The 21,358-nt window shown below is 36.9% G+C and overlaps 1 protein-coding gene across 4 annotated transcripts in view; it reads right to left on the reverse strand.

Annotated features, from left to right (window-relative positions):
- Hycc2 (hyccin PI4KA lipid kinase complex subunit 2) overlaps positions 1-21,358 on the reverse strand; it is a 65,608-nt gene that overhangs the window by 18,025 nt on the left and 26,225 nt on the right. For all 4 annotated transcript variants that reach the window (XM_029474959.2, XM_021166094.3, XM_029474949.2 and 1 more), the window contains 6 exons: positions 19,118-19,198; positions 18,408-18,509; positions 13,187-13,366; positions 9,658-9,738; positions 7,359-7,474; positions 4,549-4,644 (listed from right to left, as the gene is read on the reverse strand). In XM_029474959.2, the coding sequence (XP_029330819.1) occupies positions 4,549-4,644; positions 7,359-7,474; positions 9,658-9,738; positions 13,187-13,366; positions 18,408-18,509; positions 19,118-19,168 (626 nt within the window). In that variant the 5' untranslated portion in view covers positions 19,169-19,198. The remainder of the gene's footprint in view (positions 1-4,548; positions 4,645-7,358; positions 7,475-9,657; positions 9,739-13,186; positions 13,367-18,407; positions 18,510-19,117; positions 19,199-21,358) is intronic.

Consider the following 21,358-nt stretch of genomic DNA (forward strand, 5'->3'; position numbering starts at 1 on the left):
AATACCCAATAGCCTCTTTCACAGACATCCTTTTCCTGCTTCTCCCTCTCTCTCTAAAACATAAATGCATAGCTTTTTCTCTATCCTAAATTGTACTGGGGAATTCCTGGATAGTACATAAATCTTAAAACAACATTTCAAAATGCTGTTGTTGGTGAGGCCACTATTATTTATTTGATGTTTTATTTAAGCAAAATTAAATGTGCACAATTGTTACTCATTCGTTTTCTTCCTTGTGCAGCCTAGTACTGGGACCGGAGACTCTCATAGGCAGTGGGGTACTGCTCCTTCCATAGTGGAAACAGCAAAGTGTGTTGCCTAGACATCAGCAGCACCACTGCTCCTAGACACTGGAGACCAAGGGCTCTGAGAGCCACTGAGCAGCATGAACTTGGTTTTCTTTCTTTTTGAGGCAGTTTCATTGTGTAATCTGGGTTGGTTTGGAACTGTATGTAGCATAGGCTAGCCCCAAACCCAGAGAGATCCACTCTGTCACTTGAGTGCTAGGATTAAAGACTGGGATTATTGTTCTTATAACCAAGCTTGCTCTTGAATCTCTTCTGCACTGTGTTGTATATGCCAGTATGGTCTTCTAAATTATACTCCATTTTAACACATTAGCCTGATGCTAAATGAACTTCTTGGCCCTCTTTTGAGGATCTTATTTGTTGCAGGATATTTGATCACACTGCAAACCCAGAGGTTGTATTATTTACTGAAAAAAAAAAGTTTCTAGTTGTGGTGTGACTCATTCCTTAGCACACACCTTTAACCCCTCTGCTGGAATACAAACATGCACTTAGTACCCACCATCAACCCCAGACAATGAAGGTAAAGTTAGTTTGTAGAAGAATGGACCCATGTTTGACAGTGAAATAGACAAATTGACAAATCAGAGAAATATCTGACAAAATAGGATATGCTCAACTCTCATGAGAAGAAAGGAAAGGGAAGGTACTTGAGGGAGCCTTGGAGTGAGAGAAAAAAAGGAGGCTATTTTTACTGGGACTTTTATAGAGACAGGTTGAGACAGAGAGAGAACAAGCTAGACACAGGTGATGACAGAGAATGAGAAAGAGCCAGAAGATTAGAACAGATTGCCAAAGTTAGTATGAGGTCAAGAAGAACAATGAGGTCAGCCAGAGGCCCAGAGAGGAGTCTGAATCAGTCAGCTTGGAGAGGAGTTTGAGACAGAACAGCTGAGTTGAATTAGCCATTCAGAGCTCAGAAAGATCTAGGATGAGGTGAGCTTATTCAGCAGCAAGTCTGTGAGGCTGAAAACATTCTAGGCCTAGATTAGATTGCACCAGGCTAGAAGCTTCCAAGACTAGGCCCAGGTTAGCCAACTGAGACAGTCAGCCTCTGAGACAACAATTACATCAGGAGAAGAAAAGTTACAGTCACATCTTAATGATATACAAGAGGTGTAAGAGTGGCCATGATGCCCAATAGGAGATGCTAGCACCTCTGTAGGTAGTAACAACAGAGATCACTAAAGCCACTATCAGTCAAAATGAACATCATGAACAACTGCCTCTTATTTCACTGAGATGCTTCCAGAAGTTGTATCTTAATAGTTATAGTGTTATAACACTGGTAGAAAGTTATAGTGTGCTTGTGTTCATAACTTTATCAAGTTAATTATAATAGTAGGTTCAGAAGAACAATTTTAGTGCCTTATAGTCTCAATCAATTAAAAATTATATACATATATAGAATATAGTAAAGTAATAAAACTACTACAAGTTGAAAATAGCATTATATTGATAAAATTGGCACATGCCTATAATCCCAGCACTCAAGAAACATAAAAGAAGCCAGTCTGACCCACACAACTAATGTGAGTCCAGCTTCACCTATAGAGAAGTCTATTACTAAACCCAAAACCAGATTATTAAAGATGAAGCTTGCTCATTCATTCTCTAATGGACAATAGTAGATACCAAATTACTGTGGTACTTAGATACCAAGACTGTGCTCTTCTCAGTAAAAGAACAGCAATGTGAACTTGAGCGTTTCTCAAAATGATTTTGATTTTTGATGCCTAGGAGCCTTCCTTTCTGGTATTTATGTTATGTCTCTCTCTATCCACTCAGGGTGGAACATGTAACTTGCTTCTACTCAACACAATGTGGCAAAGGCGAAAAGATTCCACACACTCTATCTGTACATTATGTGTGTAACTATTACTAAAGTTACAGATCATGCTGGATACTCTCAATTTACTCTAGCTTTGAAGAAGCAAGCTATGAGGTCTTAAGCTGTGTAAGAGGCCCATGTGTCATCAACATGAGGATGGAGTCCAGCAGACAGCCAACTAGATAAAGAAACATGTAATCCTACAACTGTAGGAACAGAATTCAAGTCATGTGCTAAGTCTTGGGAGACTACAATTCCTTATGTATTTCTATAGCCTTAAAAGACCTCTAAGTTGCCAGGTGTGATAGCACCTGCTGCTAATTCTAGCACTCATGAGGTGCACATAGGCTCATCTTTGTGAGTTAGCCTAGTTGGATCTACATAGGGAGGGAGGTCCAGGCTAGCCAAAACCATGTAGTGAGACCCTTGTCTTTAAAAAAAAAAAGATCCTAAGTAAAGGCAAGCCATGCCTACATTTCTGCCTCATAAAAACTATGAAATAATAAATGTGGGATGTTCTAAGCTGGTAAACTTGTAGAAACTGGTTTTTCTTTTTAAAAATTGTTTAGTGTGTACTTGTATCTCACATTTTGTCCGTGGAGGTCAGAAGTTAACTTCTGGGGACACAGTTCTCTTCTCCCACTGTGCAGTCATTTCTGCCACTGCACTTCATCCAACAAGAACATTCTGAGTTTTGCTGCGGCAGCACTGGGTTATAGATGAAAGCTACTGCATCCAGCTTTGTAATTTGACTTTTAGAAAGCAAATTCACATTTTAAGGATTTCTTTTTTTTTTCCATTCTGCATTTCTTTATTTGACAGTTCATCCAGTTAAACTGAAATGACACACTGACTCTGATATCGGCAAGAGACCTTGCTAATACTGATAGCTGCTAGCCAGTCACACACACACAACTCTATCTCACGTCAGAGAAATATCAATGAGTCGCCGCACAACCCTATTGCACTTCGTGTGGCTTTTTTTTACTTCAGGAAAAAAAAAAAAGTATTTTTAGAAGATCAGCAAAGATTGCCAATTGTCGTTCATTTGTTCTTTTTTTTTTCTTTTAAATAAATCATGATTAAACCACACAGTGAGTATTCCTATAAAAAGCATTAAGAGGCTGAAACTTCACAAAATAAACTCATTTACCTATTAGGCCATCTTTCTGGTCCAAGAATTTGTTACATAGCAAAAGAAAGGAACTGCATATGAATTTTTTTCTTTTCCTGAGGCAGGGTCTGTCTTGCTCTGTAGTCCACCTTAACCCTGAAGATCAGCCTGCCTCTGCTTCCTGAGTGCTAGGATTGTATGTGATTGAACTCTGAGGGCTGGGAGTAGCAGGTGGGGAGACTCAGCTTCTGTAGTGAAAAGTCACTTGGAATGCATAAGCTCAGAACTGAAAGTCCATGACCCTAACCCAACTTATATTACTTATATATTTTTTCTATAGTAGATATGTAAGTTTCAGCCAAGCCTAATTTCTTAAGAAATAATATAGACTATAATCTGTAGCACACAGAGAATGTTCCTTGGCCATCACACATATAATTGGCACAGAACAGATAATAGTTTACAAAATATAAAAAGGAGCATGTCTATAATCCCAATAGAAGATCAGGAGTTCAAGGTCAGCTAGCACTATGTGAGGGCCTTGTTTTAAACAAATAAAAATGTATAGGGGAAAGAGACACATTATTTCTAAAACATAATTTATTACTTTTTAAAACGTGCATTGGTGTTTTGTCTGCATACATGTCTGTGTGAAGGTGTCAGGTCTGCTGGAACTGTAGTCACAGACAGTTGTGAGCTGCCAAGTAGGTGATGGGAACTGAACCTGAGTCCTCTGGAAAGGCAGTCAGTGCTCTTAACTGCTAAGCCACCTCTCCAGTCCCAAGATTTGCATTCTTAAGGTTTTTTCCCATACACAATTTCATTATTCAAAATTCTTACTATGATTTATTTTTAAAAAAATACATCTAGAAAAATACATCTAGAAAACAATTTTATATATTGATAAATAATTCTAAACTTAGTGGACTTGACCTAACTCATTGATCTAAGAAATATTTTGTTGAATGCTAAAATAATTTTCTTTCTTTCCTTTTTTATTATTTATTTATGTGAGTGCAGTACTCTCGGAGGTCTGAAGAGGATTTGGAACACCTGGAACTGGAGCTAAGCAGAGTTGTGGGTTACCAGGTAGAAGATGGGAATCCTGTGCGAGTGCAGTCAGTGCTCTTAACTGCTGAGCCATCTCTCCAGGCCCTTAAAATAACTTTCATTCTTATAGGAATGTAAGCTCCATGAAGTTTATTTACTACTATACCAGAAGTTACAATAGCCTAGCATATATAATGCTTTTCAAGTAACTATATTAATATGAAGAATAATAAATACTCTCTCACCTGGAACCCATCCGACAAAGAGATTGGTAAGATGATGCAGGCATATACACAATAGCTGAATTATAGCACAGCATGAGAAAACTTAGGACTTCAAACCTAGAAAAATAAAAAATGATCATAATTATTTATTTCTATCACATACAAGAGTAAATTATTTACTTAGTAAATGGTTATTAACAATGCCTTAATGTAAATCTTCATGATTTCTTAATCAGGTTTCTACAGTATCCTCCTCAATAGTCTGTTTCAATTCTTACTATTATGAGCCATAGCCAGTGCTGTATTTTCTTATTTAAAGGGCTGGAGAGATGGCTCAGAGGTTAAGAGCACTGGCTGTTCTTCCAGAGGTCCTGAGTTCAATTCCCAGCAACTACATTGTGTGGCTCACAACCACCTATAATCAGATCTGGTGTCCTCTTCTGGCCTGCTGTATACATAACAAATAAATAAATAAATAAATAAATAAATACATCTTTAAAAAAAAAAAAGACATGAATTAAGGCTGGGCATGGTGGCACATGCTTTTAATCCCAGAATTCAAGAGGCAGAGGCCAAGTAGATCTCTGTGAGTTCAAGGCCAGCCTGGTCTGCAGAGTGAGTTCAAAGATAGCTAGGGCTATGTAGAGAAAGCCTGCCTCAAAAACCAAAAAAAAAAGGAAAATAAAATTAAGGCTGGGTATAGTGGAGATCACCTTCAATCCTAGCATTCAGGGCTCAGTGACAGTGTATGTGGTAAGTTGCAGGCCAGTCACAGCTATAAAAGTGAGACTCTTTCACAACAAAACAAAAACAAAAACCCAACCACCAACCAACCAACCAACCCAACCCAAACCAAACCTGCAAAACCAACTAATCAAAGGGCTGGAGAAATGGCTCAGTAAATAATACCACTTGCTAGTCTTATGGGTTTAGTTCCCAGCACCCACATGACAATTCACCTGCAACTCCAGTTCCAGGCATTTGATATCTTGCAGGAACTGAACAGCATTCCTACCCTCTGTCCACCAGATGCACAACAGCCCTCTCTCCACCCAGCTATATCAATCAAATCAATCTTCCATATAGTTTGCTAAGTGGTATATGTAGGAGACAATGAACACCCAGTTGAGAACCACTGACGAAGTCTTTTTTTTTTTTTTTTAAGATTTATTTATTTATTTTACTTATGTGAGTACATTGTAGCTGTTTTCAGACACACCAGAAGAGGGCATCAGATCCCATTACAGATGGTTGTGAACCACCATGTGGTTGCTGGGAATTGAACTCAGGACCTTTGGAAGAGCAGTCAGTGCTCTTAACCACTGAGCCATCTCTCCAGCCCTGGCTTGGAAGTCTTGAAAAGGGGAAATGGAAGGCAGGGGGAAGAGAAAACAGCAATTTTCATTAATAAACTGTGTGGAAGTAATGCAGACTTAATTTGGGGGCAAAACTATGTATATTTGTAAACTACTTCACAGTCAAAATTATACTGCAATAAACTCCCCCAACATCACAGTGCGATCATTCATAATCACTAAGATCAGACAATGAGAATCAGGGGCTGCTGAGGATAAGGAGGAGTTTTCATTACGTATTATTTTATTCTATGGGCACTTTGCTAGTATGTGTGCCTGTGTACCACATGCACGCGTGGTGCTTACAGAGGCACTGATGCCCTGAAACTGGAGGGAGAGGTTGAGAACTTCCATGTGGGTGCTGGGAATTGAATCCTGGTTTTCTGCTCTTAACTGCTGAGTAACCTTTCCAGCACTGTGACATACATATTTGATTGGGTATATTAACCTTGTTTAATAGTTAATAGAATTTGCTGAACTTCTCCTGCCCCATAAGCAGAAAATTTCCCTCAAGCAGCCAACACCATTTACAGTGAGAGGGGAGGAATTTGGTTATAGACAAGACATAGTTAATAGAACAGGATGCTGAAGGCCTGCTACACCAATCCTAGTCCAATCCCAAGTGGTTGGTCAGCCTTGGACACATGTATATGCAAACAAATAGATTCAGTTGATTATATATACACATGCGCATGTATGTACATATACACACAAGTAACAATAATTAAAGAAGAGATTACTAGTGTGGGAGGTGGGACACTGGAAGAGTTGGAGAGGGGAGGAGTGGAGTAGATGCGGTGTTCATGTACAAAGTTCAAAACATTTTTTTGAGTAGTTATTAGCATGCCAAAGACCAGAAATGTTTCAGATTTTGTAATGTGTGCCTTCTTGGGAGGTAAGACCCAAGTATATATACCAGAAACTCATCTATGTTTCACAGGTACCATACACACAGCCAGAAGATAATTTTACATAATACTTTAGCGCACTGGCATTTTACCTGAGTCCCAGTCACACAGACTGTGTGTAGACTGTCTACTTGCACTACCATGCTGGTGCCCATCAGATTTCAGACTTTGCTTGTGATTTTCCAGGCAAGGATGCTCAGCCTGTACTATAATATATCTTACCAGTATGATGCATTTTACTTTTGGACACCACTCATATCAAGCTTGAAATGTAGTAATTATACTTAGCCATTAGGCAAAAATTCACCATTGTTGCTGTGTATTTAAAAAAAATTTAGGTTTATTTTATGTATTTGAGTGTTTTGCTGGCATGTATGTATGTGCATAACATACATGCCTTGTGCCCTTGGAGGCAGGAAGAGGGTATCAGGTCATCTGGAGCCAGAGTTACAAATGGTTACCAAACATCACGGGATTCTTGTTATAGAACCCGAGTCTTCTGGAAAAGCAGCCATTGTTTATCCACCAAGCCATCTCTCTAGCCCTACTATGTAGTGTTGACCATTACCGGTTCTGTGCAGTGAATGTTTCTCTCTGAGGATGAAGATCACTGTAAACAACCCTGATGAGATCATGCTGACATAATGCCCCTTCTGTCAAAGCCATGGATCCAATTGTTGAGGGCTAGAAAAAAAAATATATATAGCATATGATAATGTCCTAAAAATAGAGTAAAAGAATCTATATTATGTAGTCATATTTAATTTTGTTTAAATAAAATATAATTTGAAGTAAGTTTTCTCTGTTTTTCAATAACATTTTATGCCTTTTTTTTTTTAGAAATTATGTGTAGAAGTCACATAAAATTTGAAATAAATCACCTCATTTTTTAAAACATTGGATTACTCTGTATTTAGGAAAAATAAAAACTGCTGAAAACACTAAGGTTTGAAAGAAACCCATTTATGTTTGTATTCTAGAACAAAGAATATAACTATTATATAAAATAAACAGTATTGAAGGCTGTTTATTTTAACTAAAAAACCTTTTTACCATTTACACAATTGATTTCATGTTTTCTAAGTTAGAACAATCATCTATTAATGTTACTACCATCTATTTTATTTCATATCACAATACAAATAACTTAATTAAAATGCATTATTCAGAAAAAGTCTATGTTAAAGTGAATCCAGGCTAAATAGGAGACATGTTATTTCTAATGCAAAACAAAGTCTCAGGGAATTAATTTTAAAAATTTTAATAGCTGCATTGAGCTAAAAGCAAACAGGATAATGTGTGTTGCTCACAATCTGACACATCAAAGGCCATGAAAAACTATAAATTTGACTCTTTTTTTAAAAAGATATATTTATTTATTATATATAAATATACTGTAGCGCATTATAGATCTCATTGCAGATAGTTGTGAGCCACCATGTGGTTGCTGGAACTCAGAACCTCTGGAAGAGCAGTCAGTGCTCTTAATCACTGAGCCATCTCTCCAGTTCTATAAATTTGACTCTTAACACATTTCTTACTGGATTTTACTAAATCACCTCAAAAGCAACTTTCACCTATATAATCACAAATACTCTCACATTCTTCAATGGAATAAACATAAGAAAAACAAATATACTAGTGAAAAGATAGACTGTGCAATCAGACTTATTTATACTGAAACATAATGCGCTAACATCCTTCGGAGTAATTACTTTCCTAAAGAGTAATACAAATGAATCAGTCTAACAAGATAATCACTATACCCATGAAAGGAGTTACAAAGTTTGGAGCTAAGACCAAAGGATGGACCATCCAGAGACTACCCCACCTGGGGATCCATCCCATAATCAGCCACCAAACCCAGACATTATTTTGCATATGCCAGCAAGATTTTACTAAAGGGACCCTGATATAGCTGTCTCGTATGAGGCTATGCCAGTGCCTGGTAAATACAGAAGTGGCTGCTCACAGTCATCTATTGGATGGAACACAGGGCCCCCAATGGAGGAGCTAGAGAAAGCACCCAAGGAGCTGAAGAGATATGCAACCCTATGGGTGGAACAACAATATGAACTAACCAGTAACCCCAGAGCTCATGTCTCTAGATGCATATGTAGCGGAAGATGGCCTAGTTGGCCATCATTGGGAAGAGAGGCCCCTTGGTCTTACAAACTTTATATGCCCCAGTACAGGGGAATGTCAGGGCCAAGAAGTGGGAGTGGGTGGGTAGGGGAGCAGGGCAGGGGGTGGGGGAGGGTATAGGGAACTTTTGGGATAGCATTTGAAATGTAAATAAAGAAAATATCCTTCTTCCCTCCCCCCTCTTCTCTCTCTCTCCTCTTTCCCTCTCTCTCTCTCCTCTTTCCCTCTCTCTCTCTCTCTCCTCTTTCTCTCTCTTTCTCCACCTCTTTCTTTCTTCCTTTCTTTTACTAGATGTATATAAGTGTAGACCAGGTGCGTATCTGGTGCCCATGGAGGCAATAAGAGGATGTCAGATCCCCTGGAACTGGATATACAGGTATGGTCTACATGTGGGTGCTGAAAATTGAACCTGGATCCCCTGGAGGAACAGTCAGTGCTCTTAACCACTGAGCCATGTCAGCTCACAACCAAAAGGAGAAGACTATGTATTGGGGCCCTTGCATGGTGGTGTAATCCTTTCACTTGGAAGGTAGAAGCCAATTCAGGAATGCAAGGTCATCCTTAACCACCTGGTGAATTTGAAACCTACTTGGGCTACAAAAAAATCATGCTTCAAAAACAGAAACAAGAAAGTATTTGCAATATTTACCTCTGGCAAAAACTAATTTTTTATGTCTTTCTCAACATAATTTGAAACATTCCATGTTCCAAACATTACTTACTTCATGGTATATTGAAGGCTTAGATAAGGAAGGGATAGTAAAAGACAGCACTTTATTGTTTCCATCTTTATCGGCAATTTCCTATAGTAAAAAATGTACAAAACCAATGTAATATTAAGTCTATAGCAAAATAAATAATAATTACTTCCTTAATTTATAGACTATATCTTTACAAATTGAGGGAGAGTTTTAGAAACAATAGTACCTAAAATACTATTACTCTAGCATACTCTTCCAAATCTGTCAGCAAATGGGTCCACATTTGTGGCATGACTGTTGCTCACAGATATTGAACACAATTACACTACTCCAAATCCAACATTTGCAAAGGCAAAGAATGGGTGACACAGAAGATTAGACCTTAGAGGGAAAAAATTGATCATGTCTTTAGTAGAAACATGGCTAAGCAAAACATAACTAAAACCAAGAGACCTACATTTACCAAAATAAGAAAGCACTTTATTATAATAGAAATGAAGCGCTTTCCAGTCTTACTGAGCCATAACTGACAGAATTTACATATCTTTCTAGCGTATATGTGAAGTTTTGATACATTTTCTTTGTGAAATGATTACCATAAACAAACTTATTTAAATGTCCAGTACTATAGTTCACATTTTTTTGGTGAGAACATTTCGAGAGTAAATCTTGATAAAAAAAATTTATAATCCCTCAGCAATCAACTGCTGAAACATAAGAAGTTATGTGTGGACAGTATTAGTGTAAGTAATCAAGAAATAGACATGTTTAAGTAATTTTAAAAGAACTGTAAGAAAATTCTTATGTGTTCTTGTTTTCTCAAGACAAGGTCTGACTTGGTAGCCCTGGGTGCCCTGGAATCACTGTGTAGCACTGTGTAGTCCTGACAGGCTTCATATTTGCACCTCGGGTCACTGAGTAATAAGATTAGAAATGTGTGTCACGACACCTAGCTCCTCCTCCTCCTTTTTGTTTTTGAGACGTGGTCTCACATATGACTGCAGCCTGACTTGTTATGTAGTTCAGGCTGACCTGGAATGAAAAATTCTGCATCAGACTCCTGAAGCTGAGATTAAATGTATGAGTCACCACATCCAGGTCTTGGCTATTTTAAAAGGTTTTTGAGACAGGGTCTTCCTATGTCTATCCCTGTCTATTCTGATCAGTTTGGCCTTGAACTCAAGATAGACATGCCTGCCTCTGCCTCCCAAGTGCTGGGACTCAACATGTATGTTATCACACTTGGCTACAAGTTTTTAAAAGTGTTTGTGCTCTGAAAAAAAAAAAAAAAAAAAAAAAACCAAACCAGAAGGAATATTGGTGTCCTTCATTTCTCTCCTGAGTGACCTCTAATCTTTAGGTATCGGTAATTACTGCCTCTAGATAGCAGCACACCCGGTGAAATGGTGCTGCATCTCATTCTCCACTGCCTCTGCTTCCCTTAGTAACATAGGACTAGCAGGAAATCCATGCAGAGAAAACGGTTCCAATAGACTCTGTATATTGAGTCAGAGATAGCTACATCGCATTAAAAAAAAAAAAAAAAAAAAAAAAAGCCACACATGATGCTGCAAACCTGGCCCTAAGGTGGTAGCAGAAGGGAAGCTTAAAAATTAAAAGTCAGAAGTTAAAAGGCCAGACTCAGCTACACAATGTTTGAAGCCAGTCTAGAATCCTTGAGATTCTGCCTCAAAAAGAAAAACAAAACAAATCCCAAACAAAACACCACCACCTAGGCATGGTAGCATACTCCTTGAATCTTAGCACTTTAATGAGGCAGGTGGATCTCTGAATTTGAGATCATCCTGGTCTAGATAGTGAGTTCAAGACCAGCCAGAGACACATGGTAAGAGCTTGTCTCCAAAACAATCAAGGATGTTAAAATCAGGTTAGCTTTTCACTTAGAACAAAACAAAAACGTTTAAATTTTATGAGTTCCCACTTTAAAAAAAATCTATAAGATCCAGGCACACTTGTCAGCACATACAGAAGATATTCTACATCTTTCTACAGAGATATTTGCTCATTCTCATTCATTACTGCTCTATTTATAATATCTAGAAATTGGAAACAGCCTAGACATCAATCAACTGAGGGAAGGACAGTGAAAATTGGGTACATTTACCCAACTGTTAAGAAAATGAAATTATGAAATTTGCAATACCACTACATCCATCCTTTTAGCATATAATTCTCAAAACTCTCTCCTTTGCTTTCCCAGTGAATACCTATTAAAGAAAATCTGAGCTCTTCACATTAAAAAGATTTTCTTGCTGGATGTGGTGGCACACACCTTTAATCCCAGCACTCAAGAGGCAGAGACAGGACGATCTTTGTGGGTTAAAGGTCAGAGTCATCAACATACTGAGTTCCAAGGCAGCCAGAACTACATAATGAGACCCTGTCTCCAAAACCAGAAAAGGTTCTAGACGAACAGTGGTACTTGTTTGCAATTTTCGCCTTTGAGGTTAAGGCAAGAAGATCAAGAATAGGCCTTTTGGAGCCTGCACTACATACTATGTCTGAGGGCCTCCTAAGCTACACAGGGAGAATAAAAACAAAAGCCCAACACTAATGGACCAGAATGGAGTCATCTCTAAGCTTGCATATATTATATCCTTGCTTTTCATTTGCATTGACACAACTGATCTTCCCTTTTGTCTTGCTCATGTGACACTGGGCTGGCTGGTTTTATGCCAACTTGACACAAGCTAGAGTCATTTGGGAAGAAGGAACCTTAGTTGAAAAAAAAATATCTTCATTAGATTGGCCTGTGAGCACACCTGTGGAACATTTTCTTGATCAATGATTGATGTCCTAGGTTGTGCGACCCTTGAGCAAGTGGTCCTTACTTATATAAGAAAGCAGCCTGGGCAAGCCTTGAGGAGCAAGCCAGTAAGCAGTTCTCCTGCATGGCTTCTGCTTTAGTGCCTGCCTCCAGGTTCCAACCTTGAGTTCCTGCCCTGACTTCCCTAGATGATAGACCAAAAAAATACTGTAAGGTGAAATAAACCCTTTTCTCCAGAAGTTGCTTTTGGTCATGGTGTTTTTATCACAGCAATAGACACACTAAGACACTTCTTCCTAAAATCTCATTTATTCCTAATCTCAGGTGATCTAAAGTATACTTTTTCAGGAACCATTTCCTCTGGGAAGTTGTAGTAACTTTGACTCAAATTTCAATTTCTCATATCCTTTTCTATACATACTCTGTGTTATTAGTCATCTATGAGTATGACTTCTGAGCTAGAGAAGTTGCTCTAAAAGCATGTAGCTAATTTCAATATCCAACTTGTTTCTTATATAAATGCATTCATGAACATCGGTTAAATAAAGCTATCTGAAGGGCATCTGATATAACAATGTTATCAATTATATCTTCAACAACCTTACAAAACACTTAGAATGGTTATTTTGTATCTAGCTTTATTGTATTCAGCTCAAAAATTATTCAATAGACATTTCAATTTGTTTTTCTTTAAACAATCTTCAAATATTTCAGAGGGTTTAAAAATATTTTAACATTTCTAAACGATCCCTTTCAACTCACCAAATTATAAATTCCTAGGAGAAGTGCTTCAATGCAGCCATTGCTCTGCCTGTCTCTACTAACTGTAAGTCGCAAATAAACCCAAATCAATTCAGGCAGGAACTGCAGTGTGAACCTCTTAAGTCGAACTTCAGAGCTACGATAGAGCTCAAATAGTTGGTGGCAGACAGGCTCCAGGAGCTAAAAGAAAAATAGAGCAATATTATTTCCATTGCTTGAGCTGTAATGTAATTCTTAAAAGGTAAATGCATCTTTATAATATTTTTTAAAACTTTTCAATATTAACCCCTTCATATATGAGTTAACTCAACAAAGCCGTTTAATATATACTGTATATTAAACTGACCAAGCCACTAATTGTAAGTAATTTAGTACCATATACTATCACTACACTTTCTGATACACTATAATACTAAATTTATTAGATAATTAGTCTGCTTGCCAATGCACTATATTTATACTTATTGAGTTTGGCTTTCTGTTCTTACCAAAACTTTTTAGTCTCTATTTAAATTTTTTAAATTACTTTAATGCCATGGTACATGTATATAAGTCAAAGAACAACTTTGTGGGATCTAGTTCTTTCATTTCATCATATGGGTTCTAGGCATCCAACTTAGATTGTAGCAAGTGCCTTTATCCATGGAGCAATCTCACTGACCCATCTTTCATTTTAAGAAATCTCTTCTTAGTCAAAAACCCCTCAAATTTCAGGTAAAGCCATAGCTTAGACAAATTACATACCACTCACTAGATAAAGAAACTTTATAAAACACATGATATGGGCATCCAAAATTCTAGGTAATATTTTAATACACACAGGGGAATAAAAGCAGATTTAAGGTCTCAGTAACTATATTACTGAGAAAGAGTAATAAAAAGACTTGGGGCCTAGGAAGATGGATCAGTGGGTAAAGTTCTGTTGAACAATGATGACCCAAGTTCAGATGCTCTGCACCCACACACACAAAGGCAGAGCACAGCAGGGCACAGGGGAGGGGAGGTTGTGGACTCCCCAGGGCGTACTGGTACAAATATGCTGTTCAATTCTCAAGTCACCACATGAAATGAAATGAGGGGCCTTCAGGATGTTGAAAACTGAAGACAGTGAGTTCTACACATTGCTGACTTATGATGGTCTTGTTCCTATTAACTGTAGACTATGCAAGCCCAACTAACTTTTAACTGTACATGAAGACTGATAAGAAACCAAACTTCACAAAAAATTTAATTACAAAAAAAACCCCAGCTTAGTAATTTCATATGTTTACTCTAGTCTAAGTGGCATATTTACATTCACATCTACTTAAATATAGTTGTTTTTAATAATTCAGTATTATGGAATGGTCACTATTTTTTTTTAACTCTAAAGCTGTCAACAGATCTATTGCCAACTATATAGTTAATATTTACAGAAGTTGACTTCTGTTCTTGAAGAACAACTTTAAAACCTAGAAAATGCACATACACATCCTAGCCTAGTAAATACTCCATGCTCTAAGAAAAATAAAAATCAGGGCAAATTTTAAAAATATTTTTAAAAATGAAAAAAAATTAAATTATCTCCTATACTGATGTTTAGAACAAGCATACAGTTTGTTGAAGATTATAGAAATTAGTGGTAAAGATGATTTTAGATGAAGGTTTTCTAACATCAAGCTGATTTTTCCACTTTTAATAGGTTTCTTAAAGTATTAGTAAAGATTGTTTCATTACAAATACTATACTATACTATACTATACTATACTATACTATACTATACATAGTACCAATACTTTTGAAAATAGTGAACCACTGCCATATGTCTTCAATGATGACAGCACTGTTCTGAGCAATTAAAGACTGTGCAAACTTAGAAACTTGCTAAAAATCTATACTTTTTCAGATTCACTCTTCTCTTTAGTAAAAAACTCTCCAAAGATTGCTTTCTCTAAATTTTTATAGCCTGAGATATAATCACAATAAACTTGTAATGAAGATATTAACTTTCAGTTTTTTTAGTTGAAAGTATTTGGCAGATAAGTCATTCTAAGCATACAAATAAAATAGATGCTCCAAAAGTATGACTCTGTCTTTTTTGTTTTGTTTTGCTTTGTTTTTCTGTGTATAGCCCTAGCTGTCCTGGAACTTGGTCTATAGACCAAGTTGGCTTGGACTCAGATCCAACTGCCCCTGCCTTCTGGGTGTTAGGATTAAAGGCTTGACCCTGTTATTTTGAAGGTGGGAGGTGCTGGTGATGCAGCAGCTTTTAATCAAATACAACTACAAAGTGAGAGCACTAAAAGCCTGCCACTGTGATGTGCCTTTAATTCTAAGCATTTGTACCATACTACTGTTTCTGAAGTTCTCAATGGAAATCAGAAATGGTGGCACACACTTGTAATCCTATCACTTGGTAGACAGAAGCACGAGGATCAAAGTTCAAAGGTAGTCTCAGCTACATAGCTCCATGAGTCCTTGTCCCAAACAAACCATCAACAAAAACCAAACCCCACTAAACGGTACTGTCATTTACATCAAAAGTGATAAAAATCATCATCTTTGGCTTAAAAAGTTATGGAATAACTGACAGCTTTCCTAAACTAAGCATACAGGGCTGACCATAATTACTGAGACATACTGTCTGATGAAAACATCAGAAAGCATTTTGGGGGAAACAGAATCCTAATTCTAACTTGATTAGAAGAAATAAAGAGAGATCAAGAAATGGACACAATAAGACAGACAATAAGCAACAAAATTATTTATAAGTCCATTTTCGAATGATGACAGAGAAATGAGCTAGATAATAGAAGGTAGACTGGAAAAAGTTCATGTTTTGTTTTAAAGAAATGAAGTGAGCAGGCATGGGTCAGTGGGTAAAGTGCTTGGCACTGCAGTCCGGGACCTGACTTAGATCTCAGGACTTGTGCATCTTAACCCCTGCACACTGGCAGGCAGACGGGAAGGGAGACAGTACAACACTCAGACACTTGCACACCTGTCTCAGAAAAGTGGAAGGCTAGAGATGAAATCAAAGAAAATATAAAATGGACAAAGGGGACTCACAGAGTGGAGGGCTCAAAATGGAAGAATCATTAGAGTGATTTAGATCTGTTAAGATTAAAAAAAGGAAAAAAAAGCAGTATCATTGGTGTAGAGTTTAAAAGTCAAATTGTAATAAAGGTAGCCATGACATGTAAAATTAAACCTGTAGAATGTATATCGAAGACTTTTATGTCTTTAAAGCAACATTGATTTTAAGACTATCCTGAGCTCAATTCATATTAAATAAAGTGTGTGGCCATTTTCTGAAATAACATCTTGGTAGCACACTTGATGATACTTCAGAATATAACAAACTCAGGCCTTAACATGCACCTGTCTATGACTGCAGGAGAGTTCTGGGTTCTTCAGAATTTATTATCTTAGATTTCTCAAAGACTGAATGCATGATTACAAGCTTCTGATTTGACAGTAAAAATCAACTTCATAACTATGATGAATGCTAAAGTCTTGAGCTTGGATTTCTCAGACTACCATTTCCATTTTGCACCATGACTCCATACCTCATGTGTTGTTATAAAGCAGAACAAGAAGAGTCTGCATAACTGTTTTTAAAATTTTATTTTCAGTTTTCAAGACAGATTTCTCTGTGTAGCTTTGGCTGTCCTGGAACTCACTCTCTAGACCAGGCTGCCCTAAAACTCACAGAGAGTCTGCCTCTACCTCCCAAGTGCTCAGATTAAAGGTGTGTGTCACCACTGCCTGGTGGAGTCTGAATAACTTTTTTTAAAAAAGCCTATCTTAAAAGTTTTCTTAAAAAGTGAGAACACGTTTCATACTGACTAGAATAGTCTAGAATATTTTTTATTTCATTATTTAATTATTTTCTAATCAGAATTTACTTGCTTATTTATTTACATTTAACCCCAGAGCCACATACCAAGCATACATTTATTATTAAATATTCATTATATATATGATGGAATACTATATTCTAGGGAAGTAACAATCATAAAAAAAATATGACCACTGCCCATGAAGAGCTTACAATCTAAAAGGAAAAGCATAAAACAAATAATTTTTAATAAGCAAAGCTTAAATGTTAAGACAGTGCAAAATCAGGGGTAGAGTATATAACATTTATTATTTAGAAAATTTCATATACTCCTGACTAAAGATATGTATGTGTGTGCACGTGAGCATGTAGTAAAAAGATATCTACACACACACACACACACACACACACACACACACACACACACACACAGAGCCCTTGTCTTAAGTTTTAAAAATTCAGCAATACACCATAGGAGAAAAAGCAGCAAATGAATCTTGCAGTAGCTGCTAGAAATAACAGCAGCTGCAAGTCTGAGAGCCGATCCAGACAAAGAGACATAGAGGAGGAGTCAATAAGAAGCTTTTGGGGAGAAGACAACAGTGAAGATGCACTAAGCTAGGCTGCTGGCTAGGGCTGGTTCCCGGAACGTCCTCAAGAGCACTGCAGCACACAGCAGAGGCTCTCGCAGGCTGCATCGGGAAGATCAGAGGCTACTTTCCCGTGTGCTCCTCTCACTTCCATGTTAAAGCAGACATGAATCCAGTGGGAGAAAGCTATGTCACACCAGTGTGTTTGTGGACAAATACTGTGTGCACTTGATGTAAGTTTACATATAGATTCAGTTGCTGCATTTTCTATCTTCTCTCAAAGGTTGAATAACAGTTGATTGTTATTCTAAATTCATTGGTCTTTGCTATTTAGATTTTTAAAAGCATGTCCTCTGAAAATTTTCAGTTAAACTTAATAAATAGCATAATTTTGTGATATCAGCTTACAATTGATCAGAGTTGCTTATAAACATCAGTACAGTACTAAGAAGTAAGAGTAAATGATATTTAAAAAAGAAGGCTGAACCAGTATACCATAAAAATTTGGTTTTCAGAGAAGGAGCATTATAGAACATGAAGAAAAAAATACATTAAGTAAATAATCCATTGAGATGAAGATAACTGAAGTTGAGAATCAAAGCATACCACCTTCATCAGGAAAAAAGATCATAACACTTTCAAATGTAAAGGTGGGGGTGGGGAAGCCAAAGAAACTATCAGGATGAAAAATAGAAGGAAGAGGCTTTCCAGCTCCACAAGTCAGACAAAACTACAACTTACATGTATGTGATTTTGGTACACAGATTTCATCTTGCTATTTAGAACTTACTTTTCTTATAAGCTTTCCTACCTCATTGTTTGAATCCTGAATAACTTTATAGAGAGCTGGTACAAGGGCTTTTTTCCGGTGCAAGGTTGCTGCATAACTGGTAATCTGAGTGTCAGGTAATGCCTACGATAAAACCACCAAAGGACAGTAAAATGAATCTAATATTTAGGAAACAAATTTATTTTACATGAGTGCCAACTGAGTAAGAGTCAAATAAGAACATTTAAAACAATTAATATAATTAACATGAAATAACTAACGTGCAATTTTTCTAGCTGTTTATCCATGAAAAATAATCACAAGTTACATATTATAACTGATTTCACAAAAACATGTCATCTTAAAGCTACCCAGCCTGAGAGAGCAGGATGTATCCAGTTCCTCTACTGATGCTTTCACAACACACCTCCTAAGTGTTCATACATTACACAGTTTTCCTTCAAATCTATTTAACTTAGGAAATCAAGCAGGGAACAAATACTATTATTAAAACTTGAAGATGCCAGTCTTCTATTGAATATACCTTAGTCTTAACAATTATTTTTACTTCTACATAATTCCTTTGACCCTTATTTATACTAGGTCTACTTGAAAGGACCACAACCAGAGAAGCATTAATCCATATTCCAAAACTTCTATTTAAAAGTGTATTTGTAGGGCTCTTTATAGAACATACTAGCACCATTAAACTTCTGACATATAATTCACAGTCTTATCTCAATCCCATTTACCTTGAATTCTGATAACCATTCTTCCACAACAGCTCGTTCCGATCCCAGCATCTTCCTTTACCTTCTATTCTTCTTTTATCTCTAAAATACATTTTTTAAGAAATTAATCCGAAGATAACATTACCTACATAAATTACCAAAGGTACATAAATGAATACATTTCACTAACCAAGAAAGTTATCTCGTTTATATTTTCAATAGTGTCTTGCCCTCAGTTAAGAGTACAAATAAAACTTATTAAAAATAAATTCTACTTTTGAATGATATAGCAGAAACCCATTGTCTTCATCCATGCACATTTTTTCCCACTTCAAGGTGTCCCATAAGGCATCCTCGGATTAAGGTGCCTATAACTCAGTACTGGGGAGGCTGAGGCAAGAGGACTGTGAAGGGGAGGTTACTTTGGGCTATGCAGTAAGCACTAAGACAAGCCTGGACTACACAGCAACACCCTGGATCAACAACAACAACAAAGCTGAAAAATGATGTCAAATCTAAAAAAAGCAAGGGTCATATAGGGAGCAAGCTGATTAAGTAGCAAAATCAAACTGAATAATAGTCTGTAAATTGTAATTCCAATTAAAGCTTACTTTTTAAAAAAAGTCTGGAAAAAATACATTCTCAATTGTTAAATGCTTGCTCTTGAGGGTAGTCTTATCTATTTAATTTTGGATTAAAAATAAGATACACTGTATTTCAATCTTTCTTTGTCATTCAAAAGGAAAGAATAAGGAAAAAAACCAAGACAAATGAAAATAGAACCTGAAGAAGCAGGATTGTCTATGAAATAACTGAAACACTCTCTTACCAAAAAGATGCTGTTTCTATGTTTGTTGAATTCCGCACTAGATTTTAAAAGTAGGAATGTGTATTACTTGTACAAACAATGGTTCTATTACGACATTTCCGTATATGAATATGATGAACCTTGATCCTAGTTCCCCATGCTGCACTCTCTTATTACCACCCCCAACTAAATTTCTAATTTAAAATTCCACAAAAAAACCTCTAACTTAGAATTCCACAAAACTTCAGGGGCACTATAAAGTGCTAATGTAATAAAGAATAAGAAAAAGAGTAAGATATGTCGTTATTTTCTAACAAGACCTCTTAATATATACTGAAGGATTTGCTCAAGTAAAATCTAAAATTAAGATAGATGAGGGAAACCAGGTGGTGGAGGCCAACAAACAACTTTAATCCCAGCACTTGGGAGGCAGAGGCAGGAGGATCTCTGAGTTTGAGGCTACCATCATCTACAGAGTAAATTACAGAACAGACAGGGCTACACAGAGAAACCCTGTTTCAGAAAAAAACAAAAACAAAAACAAAAAAAGAAAAGAAAGACGAGAGAATCACAAATTATGAGATTTTAAATAAATACTAATATAAAAAATTAAGGGTCAAACGTAGTGACAGAGACCTAACCATGTTAGCACTCAGGAGGAAAAGGCAGGAGAATCATGAGTTTAAAAAATAAAAATAACTACATCAAAGGTACTGCTCCTTTTCTTTTCTTTTTAAAATTTAAAACAGGGTCTCACTGTGTATCTCTGCCTAGCAGCCTGGAACTTGTGACTTAGACCAGACTAGACTCAAAATCATAGAGATCCTGGAAAGCAAAATCCAGTACTACCAGGGCTAAATAGAGAAACCATGGCTCAAAATAAACAGACAAACACACACCCCAAAACAAACAAATCCCAGAAACCTGGCATCATCGACCTCCCAAGTGCTGGGATTATAAATGGGATTATAAAGGTTGGTCACCAAGTCTAACAAAAGATATGACTCTTTTTCTTTTTTTGAGACAAGATATTTCTGTGTAGAAAACTTGTCTTGGAATTTGGCTGTCTTGGAACTCTGTAGGCCAGGGTGGCCTCAAACTTAGAAATCCTCCTGCCTCTGCCTCCAGAGTACTGGGGTTAAAAATGTATGCCACTACGCCTAGCTCAAAGTTTGTTTTTATGTTTGATAGTGGCAAAATGATTTTTTAAAAAGTCCTTAGAGACACATACTACATGCTTGGTGGTGAAATGCTTGGGGTTTGCCTTAAAGCAATGGGGGATCCTCTAGTGGTTCAGTCACTAACTGGGTGGTAAAGACATTGGGTATGCTATATCTCATACTGTCAACTAGATTCATACAGAAGGAACCTCAATTGAAGAATAGCCTCAGACTAAATGGCCTGTGGCTGTACCTTTGTGTATGTGTGTGTGTATATATACATATATATATATA

This window comes from Mus caroli, unplaced genomic scaffold (genome assembly GCF_978045245.1).
Source record: "Mus caroli unplaced genomic scaffold, Mus_caroli_1 scaffold_1, whole genome shotgun sequence".
Lineage (NCBI taxonomy): Eukaryota > Metazoa > Chordata > Mammalia > Rodentia > Muridae > Mus > Mus caroli.